Source organism: Dufourea novaeangliae, unplaced genomic scaffold (genome assembly GCF_001272555.1).
Source record: "Dufourea novaeangliae isolate 0120121106 unplaced genomic scaffold, ASM127255v1 scaffold28, whole genome shotgun sequence".
NCBI lineage: Eukaryota > Metazoa > Arthropoda > Insecta > Hymenoptera > Halictidae > Dufourea > Dufourea novaeangliae.
The window spans coordinates 876841-900712 of NW_015373917.1; the positions used below are offsets into that span (position 1 = coordinate 876841).

The 23872-nt window shown below is 37.7% G+C and overlaps 2 protein-coding genes across 2 annotated transcripts in view; one reads left to right on the top strand and one right to left on the bottom strand.

Annotated features, from left to right (window-relative positions):
• The window catches only part of LOC107194302 (sonic hedgehog protein A), a 51306-nt gene extending 49712 nt beyond the window's left edge, over window positions 1-1594 (top strand). Inside the window, exon 3 of the mRNA XM_015583905.1 lies at window positions 761-1594. Coding sequence (XP_015439391.1) covers window positions 761-1443 — 683 coding nt within the window. The 3' untranslated portion in view covers window positions 1444-1594. The remainder of the gene's footprint in view (window positions 1-760) is intronic.
• A 20719-nt stretch (window positions 1595-22313) lies between these two features.
• Window positions 22314-23872, bottom strand: LOC107194303 (max-like protein X). Its single transcript, XM_015583906.1, has 5 exons — window positions 23821-23872; window positions 23445-23594; window positions 22950-23329; window positions 22742-22855; window positions 22314-22672 (listed from the first exon to the last, which is right to left on the bottom strand). The coding sequence occupies exons 1-5, from the start codon at window positions 23855-23857 to the stop codon at window positions 22616-22618; spliced, it is 738 nt and encodes a 245-aa protein (XP_015439392.1). The 5' UTR covers window positions 23858-23872; the 3' UTR covers window positions 22314-22615.

A 23872-nucleotide genomic window follows, 5' to 3' on the forward strand; every position in this document is an offset into this window, starting at 1 on the left:
TACCTAAAAATAGGATTTTGGTCCTTTAAAGGTTCGTACGCCTTAAAAGTGTAAAGTTAATCGAGACAAATAGTTTTTGTTTCATGGAATTTTAAAGTCACATCGAGATAAAGAAACAGCGATAAGTCGGATCGATGGCGTCGCGCAAAGAAATTTAAATTCAAATGAGGCCCGCCGTCCCTCAATCTCATCGCGCAAAACACTTCCCCGGGGAAATCGCAACTGTTCACAAGGAACTCGCGAACAAGACACGCTGCTGTTACATCGGACCTGGTCCCAGAGCCGCGATTACTCGAATTTCTGATGATTACGGCTCGTTTCTCGTGTTTTCGTCCCTCCTCGATCGTCTCGACGATCCTTTTGATCTGGCGGCGCTGCACCAACGGATCCGATTACCCGATCTCTTCCGGTTGGAGCGTTCAAATTAGGGTTCAAAAGAAATTCCCTTCTTTCACAGAGCTAAACGTATTTATTGTTGTTAATTTTCACAAGAATGGTTCATGATTTTCCAAATTTTTTCTTCTATCGAATAATTTCCAATCAGATAATTGTAAATGTATACTGCATCTGGAGAAAAATGAGAAAGTTCTAGTAAATATGATGTAGAGAGATGAGTGTCCCACATTTTTATCGACACCCTGTAGGAGATCAGTGAACAGATTAAAAGAAAAAAATAACAGTTGAATACCATCCAAAACACATAAATTAACCCCAGATCAAAGGACCACACCGGTTAACCAGGCCGTTTATCTGCTTTCAGAATCCTCGTCGGCGGCGAAGTCCGGTGGTTGTTTCCCAGGTAGGAGTCTGGTACGAACCGAGGACGGGTCTGCGATCAGGTTGGACCAGGTGCGTCTCGGCGATCGTATCGCCGCCCTCGATTCCCGAGGCGACATTGTCTACAGCGAGGTGATCGCGTTTCTGGACCGTTCGTTGACGGAGAGGAGACAGTTCGTGCGATTGACCACCGAGTCCGGCCGAGTGTTGACTCTGACGCCGGCCCATTTGCTGCCTGTGGAGGGCAGATCGTCGATGTTTGCCGGCCGGGTACAGTCGGGTGACAGGATTCTGGTGAGGGATCCGACGGACGAGAACGAGGTGAATCATCGTCTGCGATGGGACAAGGTCGTCGACAGCCGGCTGGTCCTCGAGGAGGGTATCTACGCTCCCCTGACGAGGGAAGGAACCCTCCTCGTTGACGACGTGGTGGCATCCTGTTACGCGTTCCTGGACAGCCAATGGATCGCCCATATGGGCTTCCTGCCGTACAGAATGTGGACCAGTCTGGAGTCGTTCTTCGTCAGACGGTGGACGATCGAGGACACAAGGCAACCAGACATTAGGCAAGACGGACGAACGTTACAGGAGGGGATTCATTGGTACGCCTCGTTCCTCTACTGGGTGTCGTCCTACGTCACGCCAACGAAGATGCTTTATCAATGAACGTGTGCCTCGTCGACGAGGGGAACAAGTCTAGTTTTATAGAACGGGCCAACGTGAAACGCGGCCCGGGAAATTGTTAGTCTCGTTTCGCGTGGAAGCCTCGAAACGACGAAGGGATCATTCGGGGATCCTCGTGGTGATGGGTGAAACGTGTACAGAGTAGATCGGTGGTGAACACCCCTTCGAAGACTCCGAGCGTCTCTTGGGGACACGGTGTTGAAGACTCTGTGCGCGTGCTCGCGGTTCCTGTCACGACGATTATAGACGGAACGGGATCGACTGGATGTTGAAGGTCGTTTTGGTCGATTTTATAATCGTCGGTTGATGTTTTACGCGTTCGCTTCATGCTAATGTCCTCTGATCCCAAGAGGATGCTTGAAAGGGGATAGTCTTTGATGGCCTTGAATGGCCCAATGGACTTTGTCCCGACTGTAGTCGATGAATTTGTATTTAGTTGAAGAGAGATACAGGGGAGATGTGTTTCTCTTGGTACTCTGTTTTTCTTTTTTTGCTTTTGGAGAAACGTACTCGATCACGTGGATAACGTTGACGAAGAGACTCGAAGTTTGCTGGCCAGTGACCCACCTCCTTTCACCGAGTGACGTGTAGTATACTAGATATGTAGGGACGAACAAAGTGAAACGAAGCTTTAAAGAAGCTTTTTCTCTTGACATTGTAGTGTGTGTACAATACAAGTATATAATATAAATGTTCTCTTTCCTCGTTCCTTGGCGAATTGGCCGCACATCGTGTCCTCCGAGATGGACCTGCGACGGAAACCCGGTTAAACCGATAATTAATTGAATTAAAACGGAGTTTATAAATCACTCGGAATGGACGTTAACGGACACGTATTAAACTCGAGGCGACGCTTTTATTTGTACAGTTTTTATTTAATACGAAACTTTTGATAAATCCCTCCCAGCTGCTCTCTGTGTAAAATCCCGATTATACTTGCTTCATTAAATTCTCGGAAATTACGTTTCACGGAAATTCAGTGTTTTATCCTTCCGATGAAACAGTTTCATACATTGTTTCTGACTTTACAAAATATTTCAACTCTGATGGATTTTATGAAATGTTCAAACGCAGTCTGTATTTTTACGCGAGATTTTAGTCGAGATATAAAATAGTTCGGGAATGTTTTGTGAAACGCGTACCTTTTCATTTTACAATATTTCATGTTTTTCTGTAACGTTCTGGTAAATTGTATTTCCGCGGGCGATGCTACATAGGCAGTATGAAACATTAACTGCGTGTTCATTAAAATGATTTTTCGTTCATCTTCAAAAACTGCATCCAACTGTGTACATTGCGTCGAATATTCAACAGAATGTTTGAAAATTCTTTCTCAAAAGCTGTATTTTATAGAACGCTGATATATTACATGTTTTAACATTTATAGACACCTCGAATACTGACATTCTCGTCAGCCTCTCCCTTCCGCTTGTATCCCCTTTTAAGGTAACAGAATCTAAAACGAAAGTATTACGTCCCCGTTGTCTTGCTTCAAACGATCCGTGGAATAGAAATAGATTAAGCGCGCTTTAACGTAAAAAAAAAAAAGAATAAAGAAAACGAAAGGGGGAATGAATTGTTGTACATAGTCCGCTATTTTCTATCTATTCTCTGTAGAAACCCGAGAAATTATGCGACTACGCTGCGTCTCCTCGACCGCCCTCGGGACTTTAGCTGTTGTTGAATTTTGAATTCTATTCACAGACGAATACGTTGAATTACCCCCACCTCGCTGTGTATAGTAAAACAGTCAGGATCGGAATTCAGGGTTGACGAGGAGGAATCGATGTCCCGAACCGGGAATAAAAATAACTATTTCACGCCAGATCGGTTGCTACATTGACACTTAAGTTATCCCCAGAAAATCTATATATTATATATTATTATATTATAGTAATTATTATTAATATTATTATATTATATTTTATTATATTATATTATTATTTGTACGTAGCAGGAAAAACAAATTATAAATTATGTATATATAGACCATCGATAGATTGAAAGTAAATCATTAAACAGAGCAGAAACACCTAGTCCCTTGTGATTGTATACACCGTTCCATGGCAGATCTCAGAACGCAGGTTGCGTTGAAAATTAATGAAATTAAACGGAGAAAATGATCAGGTAGGTAAAATCTCTCTTTTAATTAATAAATTTTTCTACGAAGAGATTTCACTAGCTTGTTTTTCAATTGGAAAATATGTTAATTTGGTTCATTTTTGTACCACAGAAGTTTAAGATTTAAATATTGGCAGTAATAATGTAATATGGACAATTATTTTTCTATTAGAAAAGTAAATTACTGATAGTGAACTTTGTCACTGGTTAATTATCAACATATTGTTCCTAACACAATTTCAGAATTAAGATTGAAGTATTATTTTAGAACTGTATAACATACTGTTGTAGGAGAGGGCATAATCGAATATGGAATTTATCATTCAAATTCGCGTAACATTTTTCCATCTTTCAATTAAAAAAGATAATTATTCTGAAGTTAATTCATGTCGATGTTTCCTTGTTTCTCGTTGCTTAATTAAACTCGCATAAATTCGATTAATACTTCATTGAATCGTTTCATGTCAAAGATTATGTTGACTAGTCAGCAAAGTAATTAAAATGCCCTTTATAAACGAGGACACACTACAAAGGGTGAGTATTTAATCTATTTTTACTTTTTCGAGATCTCAATACGGCCTTAATAATTTAACGTTAATGATTTAAAGTCTTTAAACGTGATATTAACCGTTTCTTACTAATTCTTGTGCTTTTTGTTAATTAATTTTTTATACGACTTGTAGTGTAGACTTTCTATAAGTAACAAGTTGATTTGTAATCAGAGTTAGTGACAATACTGTGAATTGTTGTTCTTTTACTAATAAGTATGTTTATTTACAGCGTTCCAGCGTGATTGTCTCGCATTTGCAGAATCTGGAGAAGCAATTCTTCGATCTCGTCGACATTGGAAATGTGCCAGCTGTGCGTCACTTTCTCACCCAGAATCCGAACTTCAACATCAACGTCACAGATTTTCAGGTAATTTTGATGTATTCTATTGCTTTGAACAGTACAATGAAATATTATTCACTTAGACTATGTTTATTTATCCATAATGTATATAATATACACATTCTTTTATATACAAATAGCATTTACGGGTACGGAATTGCGAGGCAAGTATTTATTTTCATTGTATCATTATTTTCAATCACGTAATATAAATCTTACTCATTATACACCTGAATGTTGGTAGAATAATTTTCTTTATCGATTCAGATTCATCTGAAACTCCCTTATCACCTAAAGTAGCGTCCAATACTAAACATTTTATGTCAATGTAAGTTAATTGTTCTTCCAGGTCTTTATTTAATGCATGTTTTATATAATAAACATAATTATTTTTAAAAAGGGAGGTTCCGAACGAAAAGGAAACATACTAAAAAGTAAGACTAGCCTCGCCAGATATTTTAAGCTTTAACAACTTTTTCCTTAGGAACAATGTAATCTGTTGCTTCGTTACCGAGATATTAACGAAAAACCCCGACCAATCAGAGCGCGAGTTTGCCAAACGGGTTCCCAACCCCAGGTCGCAAAAGAAACCATTCAAAGACAGTTCCCAAACCGTGTGCCGTCTCCCAAAGATCCCCGAATTTATCTCCCATCCCCGGTTTCCCACAACGCAACCGTAAAGTGGTGTCGGCCGTTTACGTTGATTCACCAAGAACGACCCAGGTAAAGCCGGTAGACGCCGCTCGTTTTCCTCTGTCTACCGTCTGAGTCCATTGGTGTTCTGTCAACCCCTTTTTCCCGAAATCACTCCCAGCCGATGATTTACACGGAACTGTCCACCGTATCCCCGGGTTCAAAGAGCAAACGCCGTCCCAGGGGTCGCGATGGCCAGCAGAGGCGGACGATGTGGATGAAACGGAGGAAGGAGACGAGAAGCAGAATCGTAGGAAGAAGAAGACTCCCAGAAACAGTCGAAGGTGGAAGGGCGGAAAGTAAGACGAGGTCTCGTTATCTCGGATCTTCACCCCGTCGTGGTACACGTACCCCCCGTGGAATGTTTATCCCTCCACTGCGCGCGCGTTCAGTGCTCAGTCGTGTCATCCGCCTCTCTTCAGGGTTCCGAAAAAAGCCCAACCCTCGTTTCACTTTGAGGCGAACGGGGGCCGCCTTCGTGGACATCAGACGAAGAGCAAACTACGCTGGAAGAGGAAGCGAAGAAACGCGAAGGTGGACGCGACGGAAGAGGTTTTGGTTGCTGAGAGGAGAGCAAGAGGAGAGTAGAGAGGACGAGACGTGTGCGAGTGAAACGGGACGATAGAAGCTCGGCTGCCTCCGTGTATCTACGGCCATATTTCAGACCGTCCTTTACAAGACAATGGTTTCAGCCGAAGACCGATAAAAATTATTCAAATGACTGGTCCCGCTGTAAATTCTGTCCCAGGGGGGAATCCCCTCGCCATCGGACTCGGCCGCGAGCTGTCCACCCCGCGCTTTGCTCTCGTTTTCGGAAGGCAACCCAATATATCCATGAGATATCGGGAGTCATTCAAGGAATTTCCATATTCCCGAATTCGGCCAATCTCGGAACCGGGGATTCTTGGAAAGGATGATGATTTTTGGTAAATGGCCCTCCCCGACAGGTTTCTCCTCCCTTGCGAGTTTTGATTGGAATTGTTTGCCGTCTGCTTGCGGGGTGATCGTTCGTGGAATCTAGAAAAGTTGGACGATTCTTAGTTTGTTTGAATGTCGACTGAGATTTTCGTGGTTTTGTGTCGAACACGTTCTATATGTCTTAATCGTGGATTTACTCCAATTATTGGATTATAATTAACCCTTGTGCACTGTTCGAGCCAATTTGCACCAAACTTAGACTTCAATTTTCAATTATATTCTCTATTAAAAATACTTGTAAAATAATTTAGCACTATTAGTACATACAAATAGAGAACGATCAAGCCATATGTATGTATGTATATTCCTTTAATTCAATTTTAGCTTTTTAGACAAAGTTTCGGTCCCTCAAAATTTACAAAAACTGGACTCTCATCGTTTTTCCCCTAGACCCTTCAATTTAGACCTCGCCTCAGAGACATGAATCCTCATTTACAATGAATAGAGGGGAAATCTTCAACGTACAAAACCACCGATCAATCACAAGGAATATATTTTCCAAAAACTTGCATTGAACCACGTGTCAACCGACATATTCGATGAATAATCAACAGAAGGAAGACAAATTGTGAGCAATCCGCAAATGAATGGGGTCACTCGAGAGGCCTCGAAAGTTCTACTAGGGTCGAAACTCGAAACCACTCTGTGGTCTTCGAAGTGTCAACCTCCGAACCTTGTAAGTGATATATCCCCGGACAAACTACACGATATTTTACTTCACTCCGACATGCGGTCGGATTTCCAAAATTCATCCGTGGAAAACAATCCTCCAATTATTCCGAGCAGTACATTTATTGGTGATGCGAGCAATTTCAACTTTTTCAATTTTTTTTACACATCATTTAGTAAACTAATGTCCCTAACTTCACAAAAGAGCTCAAATCATTTGGACTAATTTTAAAAAAGTTGTTCCGTTTTAAACGGTGTACGAATACTTTTGTACGATACTGTACAGTGACCGAAATAATGATAGGTTCACTATCCGCGTCGTCTGGTTTACCGTGTTTATTTCCGTTTACGTTTTCGGGAACGTACTGTGCCGTTTGTTATTGTTGCACAAGAATGTGCCCTACGTGATAATAAATAAAATCAAAAATACAACATAAAACACATTTTTATGTCAACCAATTAAAGTGAACCTATCCTTATTTCGGCCACTGTATGTATACGTTATTGAGCACGGTCCCATCGCCAGTATTTATCCAGCCCGCGAAAATTGCGTGGAGTCACGAGGGCGTTTGGTCGGGCAGCTGCCGATCGTGGAAAGGTGATGGCCCTTCACCGAGCATATATCACAAGGTGGCACTGTGTCGGTGCGTGTCGATGTACACAGGTTCCCCCCAGACGGGGACCCCGTCGAAAAGCCAGGATATCACGGAATATTGTGACCGTTGTCGACGGGCAACAATGGGCCCGGTCCATTGTCGGGAGCCGCCTCTGTAAACGCGCCGCAGATGGGCGACAAACGTTGTCCTCCCATTCACCGGACGAAAAGGACCCACGATCGAAGTAAAAAAAAAAAGAAAACAGAGGGAAGCAGATACAAGCTCGAAAGTCGATTTCACCAAAAGTCGGAAAGTGCCGCGAGTTCGTCGCCAACGAGGAATTCCGTGGGCATGGAAAGCCTGATGACATGGACGCTAACTGGTCCAGCAACTGGACACCTAGGACTTTTTATTAAAATTATCGTCAAACTGATTGTATTCATTATGATAACTAGATTATGGATTTTATGCACTTACAGCCTATGGACTCTGTGGAATATAATGAAAGACAAAACTTTTATCAGATACATACGTTGAGTTCTTTAGTTTACTCTTCATCCAATAGGGTAGTTAAGGGACAAAGAAAATTCTTCATTTTCTTCTTGTCTTTAGGAATTACTTTGTAAAATATCATTTTACATAAAGATTCGCTGTCTAGTGATAACTATTATACATATACGAACGATAATGTGAGTGTTACAGAATTTGCAACAAGAGGAGTAGCAACTTTGTCCAGTGTGTGATATTAAACCATTTCGAAAGTTTGCATGTTTCGCTGTGTAAAATGTTAATGACTAATGCACTTAATGTGAAGTAGTCCTTTGTAGCGACTTAATTTAAATAGTAATATTCTGAGCTGTTAGCCTTTGTTGTACGTAAACGGTACTTTAATGAAAGCGGAAATTTCGTTGTAATAATATTCATATTGCAAAGACTGCAGCATGTAAATTACGCAAATATTAATTAGTAGTCTGCGGATTTTATGCATCTATGTAATTACGTGTCTCTAAAATGCAGCACATGGAATATTAAATTATTCAACGAAAATGTAAGAAATTAATTCTTTACATTTTACGTCACACTTATAACGTATTTCATGGCGTTTTATCTTTTATTGTTTAAAGCCTTTCGCTACTTGAGCGAAAATATTAAATGTATTAACCCCTAGTGCACTGTTCCATAAATTATTGCATCACATTAATTTACAAATTTCTATAATAAGCAATATGATGATGAATCAAATATTGGCTCTAATATATACATAGTACGATTCTAAATTCTAAATCAATATTTAATTAATTTAATATAATAATAAAGATAAATTCAATAAATATATAATAAATTTAAAATCTAAAAACTTAATTTCAATAATGAAACTGAATAAAACCGTTATAAAACGTACATTTACGTTAATACTTCACGTTGTTAATCATGAAGGAACCCACTTTTCAGTGTTTGTTATATAATTTCGCAATTAACAACCTGTTTCCTTTCCAGGGTACCTCGGCGCTTCACATTGCAGTTCGAAACAAAAACATAGCGATGGTTGAATATCTCCTGTCCTCTCCAGAAATCGATCCAGGGGATACGCACCTGCACGCTATTGTAGATAACGAACTGCAAATAGTCACTTTGATATTAAACAGTCTGAATAAATTGTCGCCGGGCTTGGAGTACGTCGGCGTCACACAGAGCACTGATTTCCCAGATAATGCGACTCCGCTCGAGGTGGCTGCACAGTGCGGTCACTTCGAGCTGATCAATTTCCTTCGAAAGAGACACCATACCATCCCGAAGCCGCATCCGCCGAACTGCAACTGTGAGGAATGCAAGTATGAATTTTCTCGTGGCTGAATGAAATCATAAAATCGAAACCATTGCGCCATGTTTAATTAATAACATCGTTGTTCGACAGCGCAGAAGCGAACGGGATAGATCCGATTTGCTGACGATGGCGAAAATGCGATTATTCTCGTACAAGGCGATCACAAACCCAGCATACATTTGCCAGACGGTCGACGACCCAATTCTCGAAGCCTTCAATTTGTCTTACGAGCTCAGCGGGGCTGCATCCTTCGACAGAGAATTCTATCACGAGTATATCAACCTCGCCAAGGTTGATCGACATCTCCTCTATAATCAAATACCATTGACCAAGCAACGTTCTCTTTGCAGGATATCTCCGAATTCGCAACCGAGCTGATCGGTTGCGCGCGGACGATCGAAGAGGTGGAAATAATCTTGAAACAGACTACTGGATTTGCTATTTCCTCCAAGTTCGTATACCCCAGATTACTATTTGCACTCCATTACGAACAGAAGAGTTTCGTGGCACATCCCAATGTACAACAGGTCATTAAATATCATGGAGTAGAAATTTTCATTATCCGTTCTATTGTTTTAGTTTATTCTGTTGTCTCTGGAAAGACGTCTAGGTGGGAAGTTTAACTTTAGATTTGGTTTAAGGAAGACTGGATCTAAAATACGTCTACATAATTAGCTTCCAGTTTCCTCGTCGTTGATGTTAAGAGGGTCTTCTAGTTTAGATGGCCATTTTTTAAGGTTTCTTAACTTTCTTTTTTACAAAGAAACTATAACACTTATTCATATCTACCATAGAGCCACATATTTATTTATATTTAAAGAATATTTATTATTTTATTAAAGTTTAAATAATAAAAATTAACAGAATCACAAGTCATTTAGTACAGTCCCTTAAAATAACAGTAGTCTACTGGCTGATACGATTCCGGGTAGTCTGTTATCCGAAAGGAAAAAACCAAAAAGATTCGTAATTGTATGAGTGTGCCTACATGCTGTGCGTCATTTTCTTTAACCGTGTACTTTTATCTAATTTATACAAACGCCGAAAATTTAATAATTATTAAATGTCTTATTTCTTTAAAACATTAAACATCCAATTAATCTGCACGAACTTACGTTTCAGTTGATCGAAAGCAACTGGATCAAGGGCTGGTACGAGTGGAAAATAATGAGTATGTGGCTGAAGATTCCATACGTATTGTGGCGTATCTTCATGCTGCCCGTGATCTTCGTGTTCCTCGTTTTCGCACCAAACTCGAACTATTCAAAGTTCTATCAGTCGCCCGTGAACAAGTTCATCTCGTCATCCGCAAGCTACCTGGTTTTCCTCTTCATCGTTTTCCTCCAGTCCAACGCCGACAAGACCGAACAGCTTCGCGGAGCACCTGATACCGGTATACAAACGATTCCCTGTCATATCGAATAGAATCGAACGGTTCTTCCTTCGACTTTTGACCTTTGGCTGCTTCGTCAGTGTACGTCTGGTTCCTGATGATCTACGTCATCGGCTATACCTGGGAGCCGATTCGAGTTTGCTTGATACACGGTCCGCGGAGGTTTTTCTCGAAATGGTGGTACTGGTACGATATTAAAAATCCATGGATAACGTAACAAAATTTTCTACGTAAACACTATAAAATTTTTCTTCGAGTTAACCCATTTGGCCGACATTTATTGGACAACTTTCAACAGACAGGATGAGACAGTTTGTTTGCGAATAACTTAGAAATAAATTTCTGAACAGAATGGTCTAAGATGAAACAGAAACACACGTGTTATAGTTCATACATGTGGGATTTAATGAGGAAATGTTAAGTTTGATGTGAATATAATGTAATTAAGAACTTATCATATAGTGAGAGTGAAATAAAGAATCATAAATGTAGAAGTTTCATGGAAAAACTGTTTCAGGTTTGATCTAGTGATGCTGTCTCTATATCATCTGACATTCCTGTTTTGGATCGCCGCCGCCATAGACGTGCGGATTAAAGGAGACCTCGAATTGGAGAGGAAATATTGGCACAAGTATGATCCCACGCTGATTGCCGAAGGACTTTTCGCTCTGGCGACGATAATGGCCTTCATGAAATTATTGCACATTTGCCAGCTGAATTATCACCTGGGACCCCTTCAACTCTCTTTGGGAGAAATGATCTTCGACGTCCTGAAATTCACTATTATTTTCACAATCATCCTGTTGGCCTTTACCACAGGTAAATGTCCGTAGTTTCCGATTGATTTTATATAAACTGACTTCGTTCAAACGTGCTGAATTTCGATAAGAATTTCCTAGTAATTTGTTATAGTAATACTGTTCCTATTAGTACCACAAAGTCTACACACCAACATTTATTACGTACTATGGTCCCCTACTTTTTTTTTCAATTTTTAGTTCCAATTTTATTTCCTGCAGTAATCTCATACATTATTACTGAATTATAATATCAATTTTCTTTCATGAGGGTTATTAAAAGCTGCAAGATACTATAGTAGACTTCGTTTATTTTTATTATTATTATTATTAAATGTTTTCTTTGTTCAGGTACATGCAAACTGTATCAATACTACGATGGGATGGTACAGGTCGACGACGAATCAAAAATCAAGACACAACAAGCGAACTCATTCGTTAGTTTCGTAGCCTCTTTGAAGGTCTACTTCTGGGCGCTCTTCTGCATGAGCCCGATCGAAAGCGCGGACGTGATAATTGAGAACATTCATAGGCAATCGGACCAGGAGAGCGTCATCAATTATCATACTTTCACGGAGACCATCGGCTATATAGCTTTCGCTGGTAAGTTATATAGCTTGCGAGGCTATATAGCTTTTGCAGGTAAAGTTTATAATACTCCGTAAATACGTTCTAACAAAGACGTAGAAGTAACTTCACAGTAAAAATCAAAAATGTATAACAAAATACATTTAATAATTAGAAGATCAAAGAATTGTGCGTTAAAGTAAAAACAAAGTGTTTTTATTATTAGCGAAGTTTAAAATTTTTTCTTTCTTAATTTTAATTTCCAAATATGTATCCTATATACGATTTTATCCTGTAGGAACAATCTTTAAGTTTGTTATTTGCTGTGTCCAATATTTAGAATGTTATGTTACTACAAACACACATTATAATATTTATTAATATAGCCCATGATTATCATAAAAATTCAGAATTTTCTTATTCTTCTTTCAGGATACACGTTTATCGCTGTGATATTGATTCTAAACATGTTAATCGCGTGCATGTCGAACACACTAACGCAAGTCACAGAGAATATGATCGTCGAATGGACGTTTGGCCGCACAGAGGTTCGATACATACGAGGAAATTGCTTCGATTTAAGTGTGTTCCTATGAATTCAGTAAATAGACTTAGTTAATTCAAATTTTTAGGCTTACGTCGACTACATGCTGACGACAACTCTTCCATCGCCTTTTAATATCATCCCAACGTACGTTGGTATTCAGCCAATCATCGAATACGTGAAAATATTCCTTAACCCCCCAAAAAACAAACGGGCACGCTGGGATATTAACAAGTGTTGCTTTATCGTTAGTAAATAAATAAAAATACTTCTTTGTTAATAGTAAACCAGGTGGTATCCAGGCAGATCCATCTTTTTATGGATCAGGTCACGAAAAAGGAAGTAAATAGAAACTCATTAATTCATAAATGGATCTTCTCATTCTCCTACCTCTTGCCTGACCGTGTATAGTAAATAATATGAATTGTCCCCAAATTCAATGTGATTTTATCCAATAGAATTAGTAAAGATTTAAACGTCCAGAAACAAGTTCCTATTGTAAAGACATAGAATTGACGAATTTATCCTGTTTGTATTGTTTTCAATAGGAATCCTCGGAAAAGGATAAGGACCATCTGTTTCATATAGTGATGTCGCAACTGGTGCAACGTTACTTCCGGAAAAAGGAGAAACAGTTGGAGGAGAACGATATAGACAGATTAAGAAAAGAAATCGTTGACCTGAGGGCCCTTCTCAGGGACGCTTTGACTCCTGAGTAAAAAAAATCGATCAAAGTCACGTTCCTGTTTTTTATTAATTTTTCAAGAACTCGCGAGAACATCAGATAAATACATTAGATATGTTTCTTGTCGTTCATTGGTACATAGTGGAAAATATACAGACGTTTAGTGGAAAAAATTAATTAAAATTTAATTCTATTCTTTACGGAGACTATATAGTTCTCTGAAAAGAATTAATTTTTCACAGAATGCACACTTGCAGAGGTTATTTCTGTTGACTTTTGTTGATTGTATGCTTGAAAAAGACATAAAATCTTAACAAAGTGACTGTCAATTATATTCTGGAAGACCTTATAAGAACACATGTTATAATATACACATTTTCCAGAAACATTGATTAAAAAGTGTAAATTCAAGAAGGAAATGAAATTTTAACAAAGGAATTTTAGATTATATAAAATAGAAGAATTTGAAAAAAAATAGGAAACCTAATTTTCTCGAAGCGTGAAGCCTACATCCTGTTGCGACTGCAGAGGTGAAAGAAACCATCTTTTTGCGACGTATTTATACGAACGAGTAGCAAGAGCGTACTACCAAGAATGTCTAGAAACCTCGTGAATAAGGAGGTCGGCGCTGTCTCGCAGCCCCACAAGAATCCCTTAACTGCAATTTTTCTCACGTTCCCGTGAAAATGACTGCTTTAAAAACATCTTCCGTGAGAAGTACGCCATTTCGCGCTTCTTAGATTTATGAAATTATAATCGACGAGCGTAAAAGCCTCGAAAAGATTCGTGAATCTCGAACGAACGAGACTAGTAAATTCAATAGAGTGAATTTTCAATGGTACACAATTTGTATGCTAATATCTTCTGCTCTTCCACTTTTTTTGTCGTACTCAGGAAACAAACTGGAATTGAGTATACAATGAAGGGGAACGTTGAAAGCGTAAGTGACTTTCAATCGAATATTATATGTATAATGCATATATTGAAAGAAATTAATGTGAAGTGAAAATGTCCTATATAGAATTGTTAATATTTAAAGATAAGAACAAATAATTTCAGATTTAGCGATTAGTTCTACATTCCATTTGACTATAAACTACACCCATTATACACTTTACTGTGTCCATTTTTTAGCATTAAAGTTCTCGCGAGAAATGTCGTGGACGGTACAGTTCCGGTTCCAAAAGTTTTCGAATTTAATCAAAATTTCTCGCTTACTCGAGCAACAATGTTGGTAATACTTCGACCGAACTGAAATCGATCGTAACTTGGAACATGAACAAATGAACTGCGTGTAATGGTATTAATTCCAGAAATATTCATTAAAAATCAACATAAAGAAATCGAATTTTAATAGACTACTTGCCAGTAAAAATTATATACATGAAACATAAGACAAAATCAGTTTTTAGAAAATTATAAATGTGAATTGTGCTTGTTTCTATTCTTTTACCACATTCGTTAGTACAGTGTGCCTTACGTGACTTGAAATATCTTTGAAATTTTTAAGAACTTTTTTTGAATAACTGCATCTTAATGCATCACGAAAGAATTGTTTCTGGTACTGAATAAAATTCATAATGTTATTTTTATTAAAGAAAGGAGAGAGAATCGTACTGTACAGGCTGAATATCGAAAGAAATAAGTGCAAGGGAAGGAAGTAACAAAAACTGAACCCTTCTCTGACCTCAATCGATACTCCAACAGAAGTGACCAATCTCCAGTACCTTAAACTGCTTCGGCGTCAGCGTTTCCCCCCTTCTTTGCACCGCAATATGAACATTTTAACCCATCCCGTGAGTCGAATAACCTCACATACACGACATGCCAGTATTTTTTTTATTTTATTCACTAGCGTTCACCTCTCAGAGAAAATACAGTTTCGATAAACTAGTCAGACGCATCGATTGATTTTACTACCGGTGGCAGACGAGACATTCTGATAATACTACTGGGTGCAGCAAAATTCATGTTTCGATCAAAATAATTCTACGCGACAAAATGAAATTCATGAGGAAAATCGTATATGTCCATCTGAATATGAAATGACTGAAAAAGAAAAATATAAATATAAAGAGCATATTGAAATAAAAAATTGATAACGATCAAAAAAATTTTCATTTTACGTTCAATGTAAAAAGAATCCTGTTAATTCGTGAAATCAAATTTTCCTTTGAATGTGACTTTTATAGAATGGAGTATGAAAATAGGAATTTACATGAATAATAGTCTATAGATGAGTAGAGACTCCAAAGAATAGAAAAAGAGAACTGTAACTGCAGGCGAAGAGACGATCGATAACACGATACAGATCCGTATCGCTTATTAAATAGCGTAATATGGATGAATTCTCTGGCAATAATCTTCAATACGCTTTCGCAATTGATTGCTCTGCCAATACTGCATTCCGAGTATAGTCTACGGAGATATACGCTCGAGTTGCTACATTTTCATCAGTACAAATCGGCTTGTTAGTACTCCGTAAATAGATTGGAGAAATGAAAAACCTATAATTGTGAAATAAAACGAAATAGAACCTATGAAACCTAGTTCAGTCGAAACGTTGGTGTATATGGAAATTGAACGCGTTTGAAAGTAAAAGTATCTCCGACGGAGACACAAAATGTTAAAAAAAATAAAAGTATCTAATATCCTATCAACTTCCTCATCAGTAGGTTGCGGACTTTTATGCAAAATCACATTTTAGAAGGTTGCTCATAAAGACAAAAACAAAAATAGAAATTCCTTTCTTCCCCTAAGTATCTTATTGTGTTCAAAAGAAAATAGAAAACTCGTTGCATCTACCGAAAGAAGTCTCCTTCATTGTATTTCACAGAGATCTATACGCTGTAAATGCATAAAATTCCAGTCTACTCATCAGTATTTACATCCGTCGAATGAACATTTTAAACAGCGTTCAGCCATTCCGGTCGCACGTTCTTCGCATAAAATAACTCATGCTCGAGAAGAGTGCAAATACATAAAGTTAGACCGCCCATCGGTTCCCTCCCAACCTCACTAGCACGCCCTAAATCCTAATTTTCGTCTTACGATGCCACATCAGCCAGAACTCCGTGCGGGTTCCGTAGCTTCTCGAGGGCCATACATGAGATAGGCGACCATCTGACAGGGGTGGAAAGCCGAAAATACTCGTTGAACGAGTGACAAACGATGTTCGGGGACGGAGAATTTCGTCCGACCCGAGGGAGCGGAAGGGAAAGTTCCGATTGCCCGGTGAAGAGCCGGCAAACGACGGCAGACAACGCGTAATCAGAGAGACGGCGGCCATTACGACAAGACGCTTGTGCATTTTTGCCCGGTGATTGGGGAATTCGCATACACCGAAAGTGCTCGTTCGGGACTGGATGTACGGAGGAGTAAATTCGATTGAACCGCCCAGATCGAAGTTTTTCTTCTTTCCTTTCGTTAGTTCTGATAAGAGTTCCGCCCGCTCCGCAAGAAAAATGGGATTTGTCAGCCGGAAATTTCTTGGGGATCCCTAAATTGTCTCAGAATATCATGTAGAATAAACCAACCAGTAATTGATTGCATATCACTGAATAACCATTAAGCCAGAAATCTAAATTATACATTTAAAAATTATGAAATGTTTATAAATGGAGTGTGGTTGCACTTTTAATATCCCATATTTTTCATTTAGCGTATTAAGGGGGTATTACACTCTAGAACCTTCAAAAATTTGAATTTTTTGGGGATTTTCTGATAGTTTGGAGTTTCGAAAATATGGCCCTGAAATATTAAGCAAACATTAGTAAGTAAAATTTTTATTAAAAATACTTCAGAAATGGTGAGCTGTCCAGAAAAAATGCTGTTCTACATTTTCAACTTATTTTTAGAATCACATTCTTCCGGGCTGCACCACCATTTTGAAAACACCCTGTATTAAGTGTATCAAGAAGTAATCAACTATATTTTGACAAATCCAATACTTATTTTCACACATCAACACGTCCTATTGAAATCATTTTCAAATAAAGTTAAATTGCTAAAACGCATTAAGTAGTTTTGACAACTTTAACGATTTTTGCAAACAGGAGACAAGGATAAAGAGGAAAGTAATACTCGAAACTTGTTAAACTCGCGTTAGTAGGAATTCCAGTGACTGTTCAGGCATGAAGCGCGCCTATTCAGCAGACTCGGTAGAAACGGATGGGAAGACTTATTTAGAACTGAAACTGAATGTACCTTGAATTTACGTTGAAACGCAGGATGTACCAACTCCGTTAAAATATTCCTACCAGCAACAGAAATGGAAAAGTATTATAAACGTTTTAATATTTCTGTTTCCTGCATTCAGTCTCATGAATTTTTATGCTCTTTGTACTTATATCTTTTGTCTTTCTCACGATTTGTTACCCCCTTTTGTATTCTTTCTTTACCCTATTGTTCCTTATAATTTCTTGTATTAATCGATATAATTCTTTTTTGATTAATACTTATGTCCTTTTACACTTTCTAGTCATTTTTTATGTGAATGACAACTATCCTTAATACAACTATCCTTATGTTTTTCTTTTTCTTAATCAGCCAACTACTGTAGTAATAGACATATTATTATTATTATATGATTTTCTCATGCAAAATCACACTCTTACGTTTACATTATTTTACAACGTGCAGGTTTTTTCAGCGAAGAACATATGAAATTTTTCGAATTGAAGAATTTGCAGCTTGAAGGGATATATCGTGTTATGTATCGAATTCTTTCGCAGGTATCTGTCACCCTGTTATTGAGTACGGAATCGAATCTTTCCCACGGGGATCATAACACCGGATCCTAGCTTTTCTGCTTCTAGAGAAGCTTTCAGAGATAAGATTCGCGGATGGTATCGACACGGTTCAGTTTCTCGTAAATTCTTCTTTCGACAGACTCGACAAACTGCATTTCACCTGTCCATAATAACTGGTAGCAACACCTAACATTTATCTGAAAAAAATATTAAAAAATACCATATTACTTACTCATAAGGGTGAACACATCGACAAGGTATCCCATGAAAAGACACAACAAAATTTTTTGGATCAAATAAACACCACTCTAATATACATACATCCAAAAAATGAGTTAGATCTCTATTAAAAATGGCGAAATACTTTTTTATCTTTTATTCGTTATTCGATACTTTTAATTTAGATAACGAATTTTCCCATCTCTGGTTATGGTAATACCGTGTTATACGAAAGTTGCCTGTAGCAAAACGGAGGGCAGTCAACGTAATAATTCAATTTCATTGCTTATCCAAAGTGAAGTCGGCATTCGATGGCCTCAATACATTCTTTCGGGGAAATGGATTTAAGGCGTTCGAACCGGAAGCTTTTCGAATGTACCCTCATAATAACAAAAAACACTCATGGAAAACACAACGGAGAAGTCCATGGCTGTTCGAGGGTCGCCCGTAGAGGGTAGGAGAGACGGAAAACCCAGAGGATGCGCGAGTTCGGTGTTCGGTTTCTGTTGGCAGTCCTCACGCGGCTCTCGTGAAGCGAGCGTCGTCCTCGGATGCTCTCGCAGGTTCATCCTTAGATTTTAACGTCGTCACGGTCGAGAATCTTTGTTTTCGTGACGTGCAACTCCACTAGAGGTACTCGCAGTGGCTCGTGTACCGCGTTCGCTGATATCCAATTGGAGCAGACATATATTGTCTTCCGATTCCTTTCATTACACGTGTTTGGTGGAACTTAATTTCTGAAAGCACAGCGGGGTAACTAAAAGTGCTTCGATTTAGGAAGAATATAAAAAGTGAAGTAGACACTGATAAATTTAAAATAAAATTGACGCATGTTTTCGAGAAAATTAAAATATTGAATGAAGTATAAATGAATCGAAGGAGTTTCATGTAAAGTATAGATGGAGTAACATAAAATATTACAGCATGACGTATACGGGTTTATTCAGTAGGGTGAAAGTGGCAGTGACTGCTTTTTCGGTGCGTCTGGAACGCGAAAATGCAAAACCGATATTGTAATCGAATTTGTTCAAAGTATATGCGAAAATAACACGTGGACATAATAATTGTACAAACAATATTCAGAGTCTTTGAATATTTCTGTACGTAACCTAGTAGATGATTTCTTGTTTAGCTTATAATCTTCTGCCATTTATTTTCTAAGATGCGCTGCAATTACATGTTTCTGTGCATAAGTTTTAATTAAGAGTTACTCTTATAGGCTGTAATATAATTTTTTAGTTATTTCGTAACCTTCATGCAACATAATTGAAGAGTTGGATGCAAGAAACAGACTGCTTCATTTTTACTCATTTTAAAGAAACTAAAAAAACTGTTTAACAAATTAAAAAATGACATAAAATAGTTCTTCTTGTCAATATAATAATTGTGGACTACTTGTTAAATACATACATTCTACTTCGTAGCAAAATTTTCAATGTTTAGTACTTATACATATATAGCAATTTAATAACCTTAGAACTACCTGGTTCTTGCATAAAATTTTATTAATTTAATGTTTTTTAGAGTCGTACTTGCAAGAAAAATATATTTTTGCAAAAAATAATTTTTTTAGTTAATATTTTGAATATTACGTATATGAAAATACGATAGTTACAGTTATGGAAATATTTTAAAATATTTGTGGCCACTGCTATTGTTGCTGGTATCATTCAGTTATATCAACGTCTTCTGTCGATTGATTGGTATGTTTTCATAAGACCACTTGCCGCTAAAAGGTACATTGCGTCCAGCAAGGGTCATTACATCTTGAAATTTCGCTTCCTTGATAGGGAACGGTTCAGGATACAATTTTTCAGAAAAGTGAGGAAAGGTTGGTTTACTATTCCTCTTCAAAAGAGATGAAAGATAAAATGTTTTCATTATTATTATTTACGTCACTTCTGGAATCGTCTGTGTCTGAATATAAATCATCACCATCAGTAACATAGAAATACACCGAAGACTCGTAAAACGACCTAATCCTACGAAATATAATTTAACAAGTAAAGAAGAAATATTGAATCGAAGAAGACTGTGAGTAAATGTCAGGGAGGACCGAAAAACGTCCGAACATTTGTGCATAAATGAAGACTCCCGCGAATTTGTATGCGAATCTACCTTATTGTGTCGGCCCTCGTCCACGGAGGGAAATTTCTATGGAAATTGTTGTCGCGTTCGGGAAGGAGGAACAGCTTTTCATCAACGTCGAGCGTCGCGGGACACGCGAAGACATCGCGGATCCACCCAACCAGCGCAGATCGAATTTTACACGGTGACTTGTCGCCACGAAAGGATCAAGCGTGTACCGGATGAAGGGCGGGAGAGCGTTTCGAGAGAATTTCTCCCGGATTGTACGGGGAATGGCCGATGTTTGTGGAGAGAAACAGCGTTTCGATCGTGGAATCTGTGTAAGCCCCGACAAGACGAAAGCATTTGCGACGGTAAGACTACGGGATTACCACCAATTGAAGAATCGGACAAAATAATTATCTTTTTACAGCGGATTTGTAGGCGCGTCAAGGGGTTACATACCTTTGAGTTGTTAAATAGAAAAGAAAATTAAAAAATTGCTTTGTATTTGCAGAATTATTGTTTATTAAAAATTCAACAAATATGTACAAGATTCGATCCTATGAAATACACTCGATACGGAATATTCTCGAGCAATTCGTTCAACGATTTTTCCCGCGTACGTGACCACCGACAAATAAATTGGATTATAGCGGATTGATACTAAAATTTTGTATCCAACAGTTTCTCGTTGCCAAGAAATCTTAACTTGATCTTAATTCTTCACTATTAAAGAACGACACGAATCCGTAGAATTGAAACTTCATTTTCGAGAAAATTGACTTTGAAAATTTCCTGGATTCGAGAACAGTTGAGTGTCGGACTCATTGTTAGCTAGTGCGTCTGCTCATTCTATTCTGTTTCTACTGATTGCCAGCACAAATGCACGCGTTGTAGATGCATCTCTAAATCCGATTTTCTCGAAAACTAAGCCTCGAATGAAAAAATGTTTATTGTATATTTTCGACTTATTTTTTCACGTAGAATCACCCTCTACCCGGTATACCACCAATTACATGACACCCTGTATATAAAATAAATTATAAAAGTATCTAAACATTCCTATTTATCTATTCTGATCAAAAATACTTTCGCCTGAAACGAATTTACACATGTAATGATTAACCGAATCATCTCATAGAAAATAGTTTTGCAATAGCAGATATCCCAGAAAATGGACTATAAAAGAAACATTATTTCGTTTCATGACTGTCATAAAAGGAAGGTCACAGTGGGCTATTTTGATAAATGCAGAAATAAAAAGAAGAATGTTTTCTTTTAGTAACCTTTTATTTAATGGAATATTATAATATAAATATAAATTAACAAAAAGGCACACCTCTGTTACTTGAATGGTCCAACCGAAAATAAGAATGTATTGACTGTTGTTTCAGATGGTTTGAACATTGGTTACGAAGGACTATAATGGGTGACGAAATATCTCTTTTTTTGGTAGTCGTTCTCGCGATTGGTGGTTTGATGATGATGAGTGCACTGCTGGCCTGTTATGCCTGTATCTTTCGGGATCTTTGCTGCAGACCGGAAGACAGAACGAAGAGGAGGCGTGCCCATAGTCCTAATAATGATCCCGACGACCCCAACAGACCCAGGCAGGACGCAATACTGTTAAACGATATTACGCAAGGGGAAAGCATGCCTACAGAATCCGAGAAAGTTTAGCTACAAACAACTTAAATATGAAATTTTTACAAACGTATAAACGTTTGAACAGGAGTTGACAACAATGATGGCAAAGCTAATAAAAAATGAAACTATTGTGGGTTCAGGGACCTCAAACCCGTTAAAAAGAATTAAGAAACTAGGAAAAACGGTAGAACACCGATGTGCAGGTGGTTAAACCTCATTTTGCCCTTCATTTCTACACTATTAATAATATTCAACAGTTACATCTGTCGCTATTGGTTATTCAAGAGATGGAATGTAAACAGAGGTGACTAAATGTTTATTTCAAGCTGCTATATTGCAAATTAATTTGTATTATGTACATATTCTGATACATTCATACACATATATACATACGTTGTGTATCATATATTGATGCAGCAAAATTTACGTAATAAAAAATCTCTGATAAAAATATTTAACATCGTCCAGTCCCCAACAATGGCTTGAGGAAATTCTGTGCCACATTTTATGGCTGTATCTACAACTATATTAATATATAAAATAAATTTCTATTTATATTTCTCGTGCAATTATTATGCTACCCGTATTGTATATAACACACATGTTCCCATCGTTTCTGGTAACTCTACCAATGATTGACCTAAGTACCAGCAAAAGATTTTTATAGACATTGTATTGTGCAATCATGAACTTCATTAATATATTCGACTAGCTGATTTGGCTGTTAAGCTGCTGAAGTACTGACCGTACCACTTCGCCCAAAGTCTGAAACATTTGTTACATATTTATTAAGCGCTATTTGTTGACTCGTAAATCAAAGAGTAACTTATCTACCTGAGGTTTACAATGTTGTTCCAACCAACTGAACACACACCCAGATAATTCTGCAAAATTTGCTACAGAAATGTTGTTGAATGTTTGAAACAAGCGATCCATAATTGCCTGGAACTATAAACAATGTTTGTATTATAAGCAGTATCCAAATTGGATTAGCTATACTCGCACATTTATGTAACAACTATACAAAGAATTTTAAATTTACCACTTGAAATTTGGTTTCATCGGATATACGCATTTCAGCATGTCCTAGCTGTGTTTGCTGTACTTTAACCATTTGCTCATAATTAGCCTGCATAATACGCAACGCAACAACTTCCTTTCTTAAAGCATTACGTTCTTCCTCTTGCTTCTTCTTCTGTTGCAGTAAAAATTGTATATAATCAATTGACTTCTGAAGTACAGTAGCTTTGGACAATTTATAACCCGATGAATCGGTATTCTGACAAGTGGGAACTAAATCTTGTAGTGAATCATATCCTTTCTTAATTGCATCTCTTCGTTTTTGTTCTGCTTGAGTATGAGCTTCCCTTCTGCGTTCCTTATAACTTATAGTGGAATTTTTATTATCACTGTCTTCATCCTCTATAAATGGATAATATCATAAAAGATTTGTGGATATCACTTTTTCTTTCAAATAAGTCGTATGTAATACTGGATATGTACTACATATTTTAATCAAATTATCTAAATCATTTACCTGTATTATGTGCAGATGACGACGGTGTATTCACTGATCCAGTACTACTGCAACGGGAGAATGTATACTTTTCTGTAGGACTAGATGGTTCTAGCTTCATATCACTATCTACTCCCATGTTAGCACCTCCCCCTCGCATTACTATATTTGCTATTTACACAAAACAATAAATATTCAATGCCATTTACATTATTATCCCTAATAGCTTTTATATAATACAAATATTTAACAAGAAATGTGAAATTAACATTATTTTGTAGTATCAAGCATCAGCTACTGGTAAGAGATCGGTACAAAATCTATGAACATGGAACACTTGATAACAATGAAAAGTTGAACTCATGAAATCGAAATCATAAAATTCATTCCCACTCACACATTTCGTATCCATCTTTGTGCAACGTATCTGCCATTACGTCGGTGATTCG

Excerpts from the sequence above, each read along its gene's own strand:
- LOC107194303 (XM_015583906.1), bottom strand. The coding sequence starts at position 23,857 with ATGGCAGATACGTTGCACAAAGATGGATACGAAATGT. Across the intron at positions 23,595-23,820 it reads CAAAGATGGATACGAAATGT|CAAATATAGTAATGCGAGGG; the intron begins GTGAGTGGGAAT and ends TTGTGTAAATAG. Across the intron at positions 22,673-22,741 it reads AACAACATTGTAAACCTCAG|ACTTTGGGCGAAGTGGTACG; the intron begins GTAGATAAGTTA and ends CAAATGTTTCAG.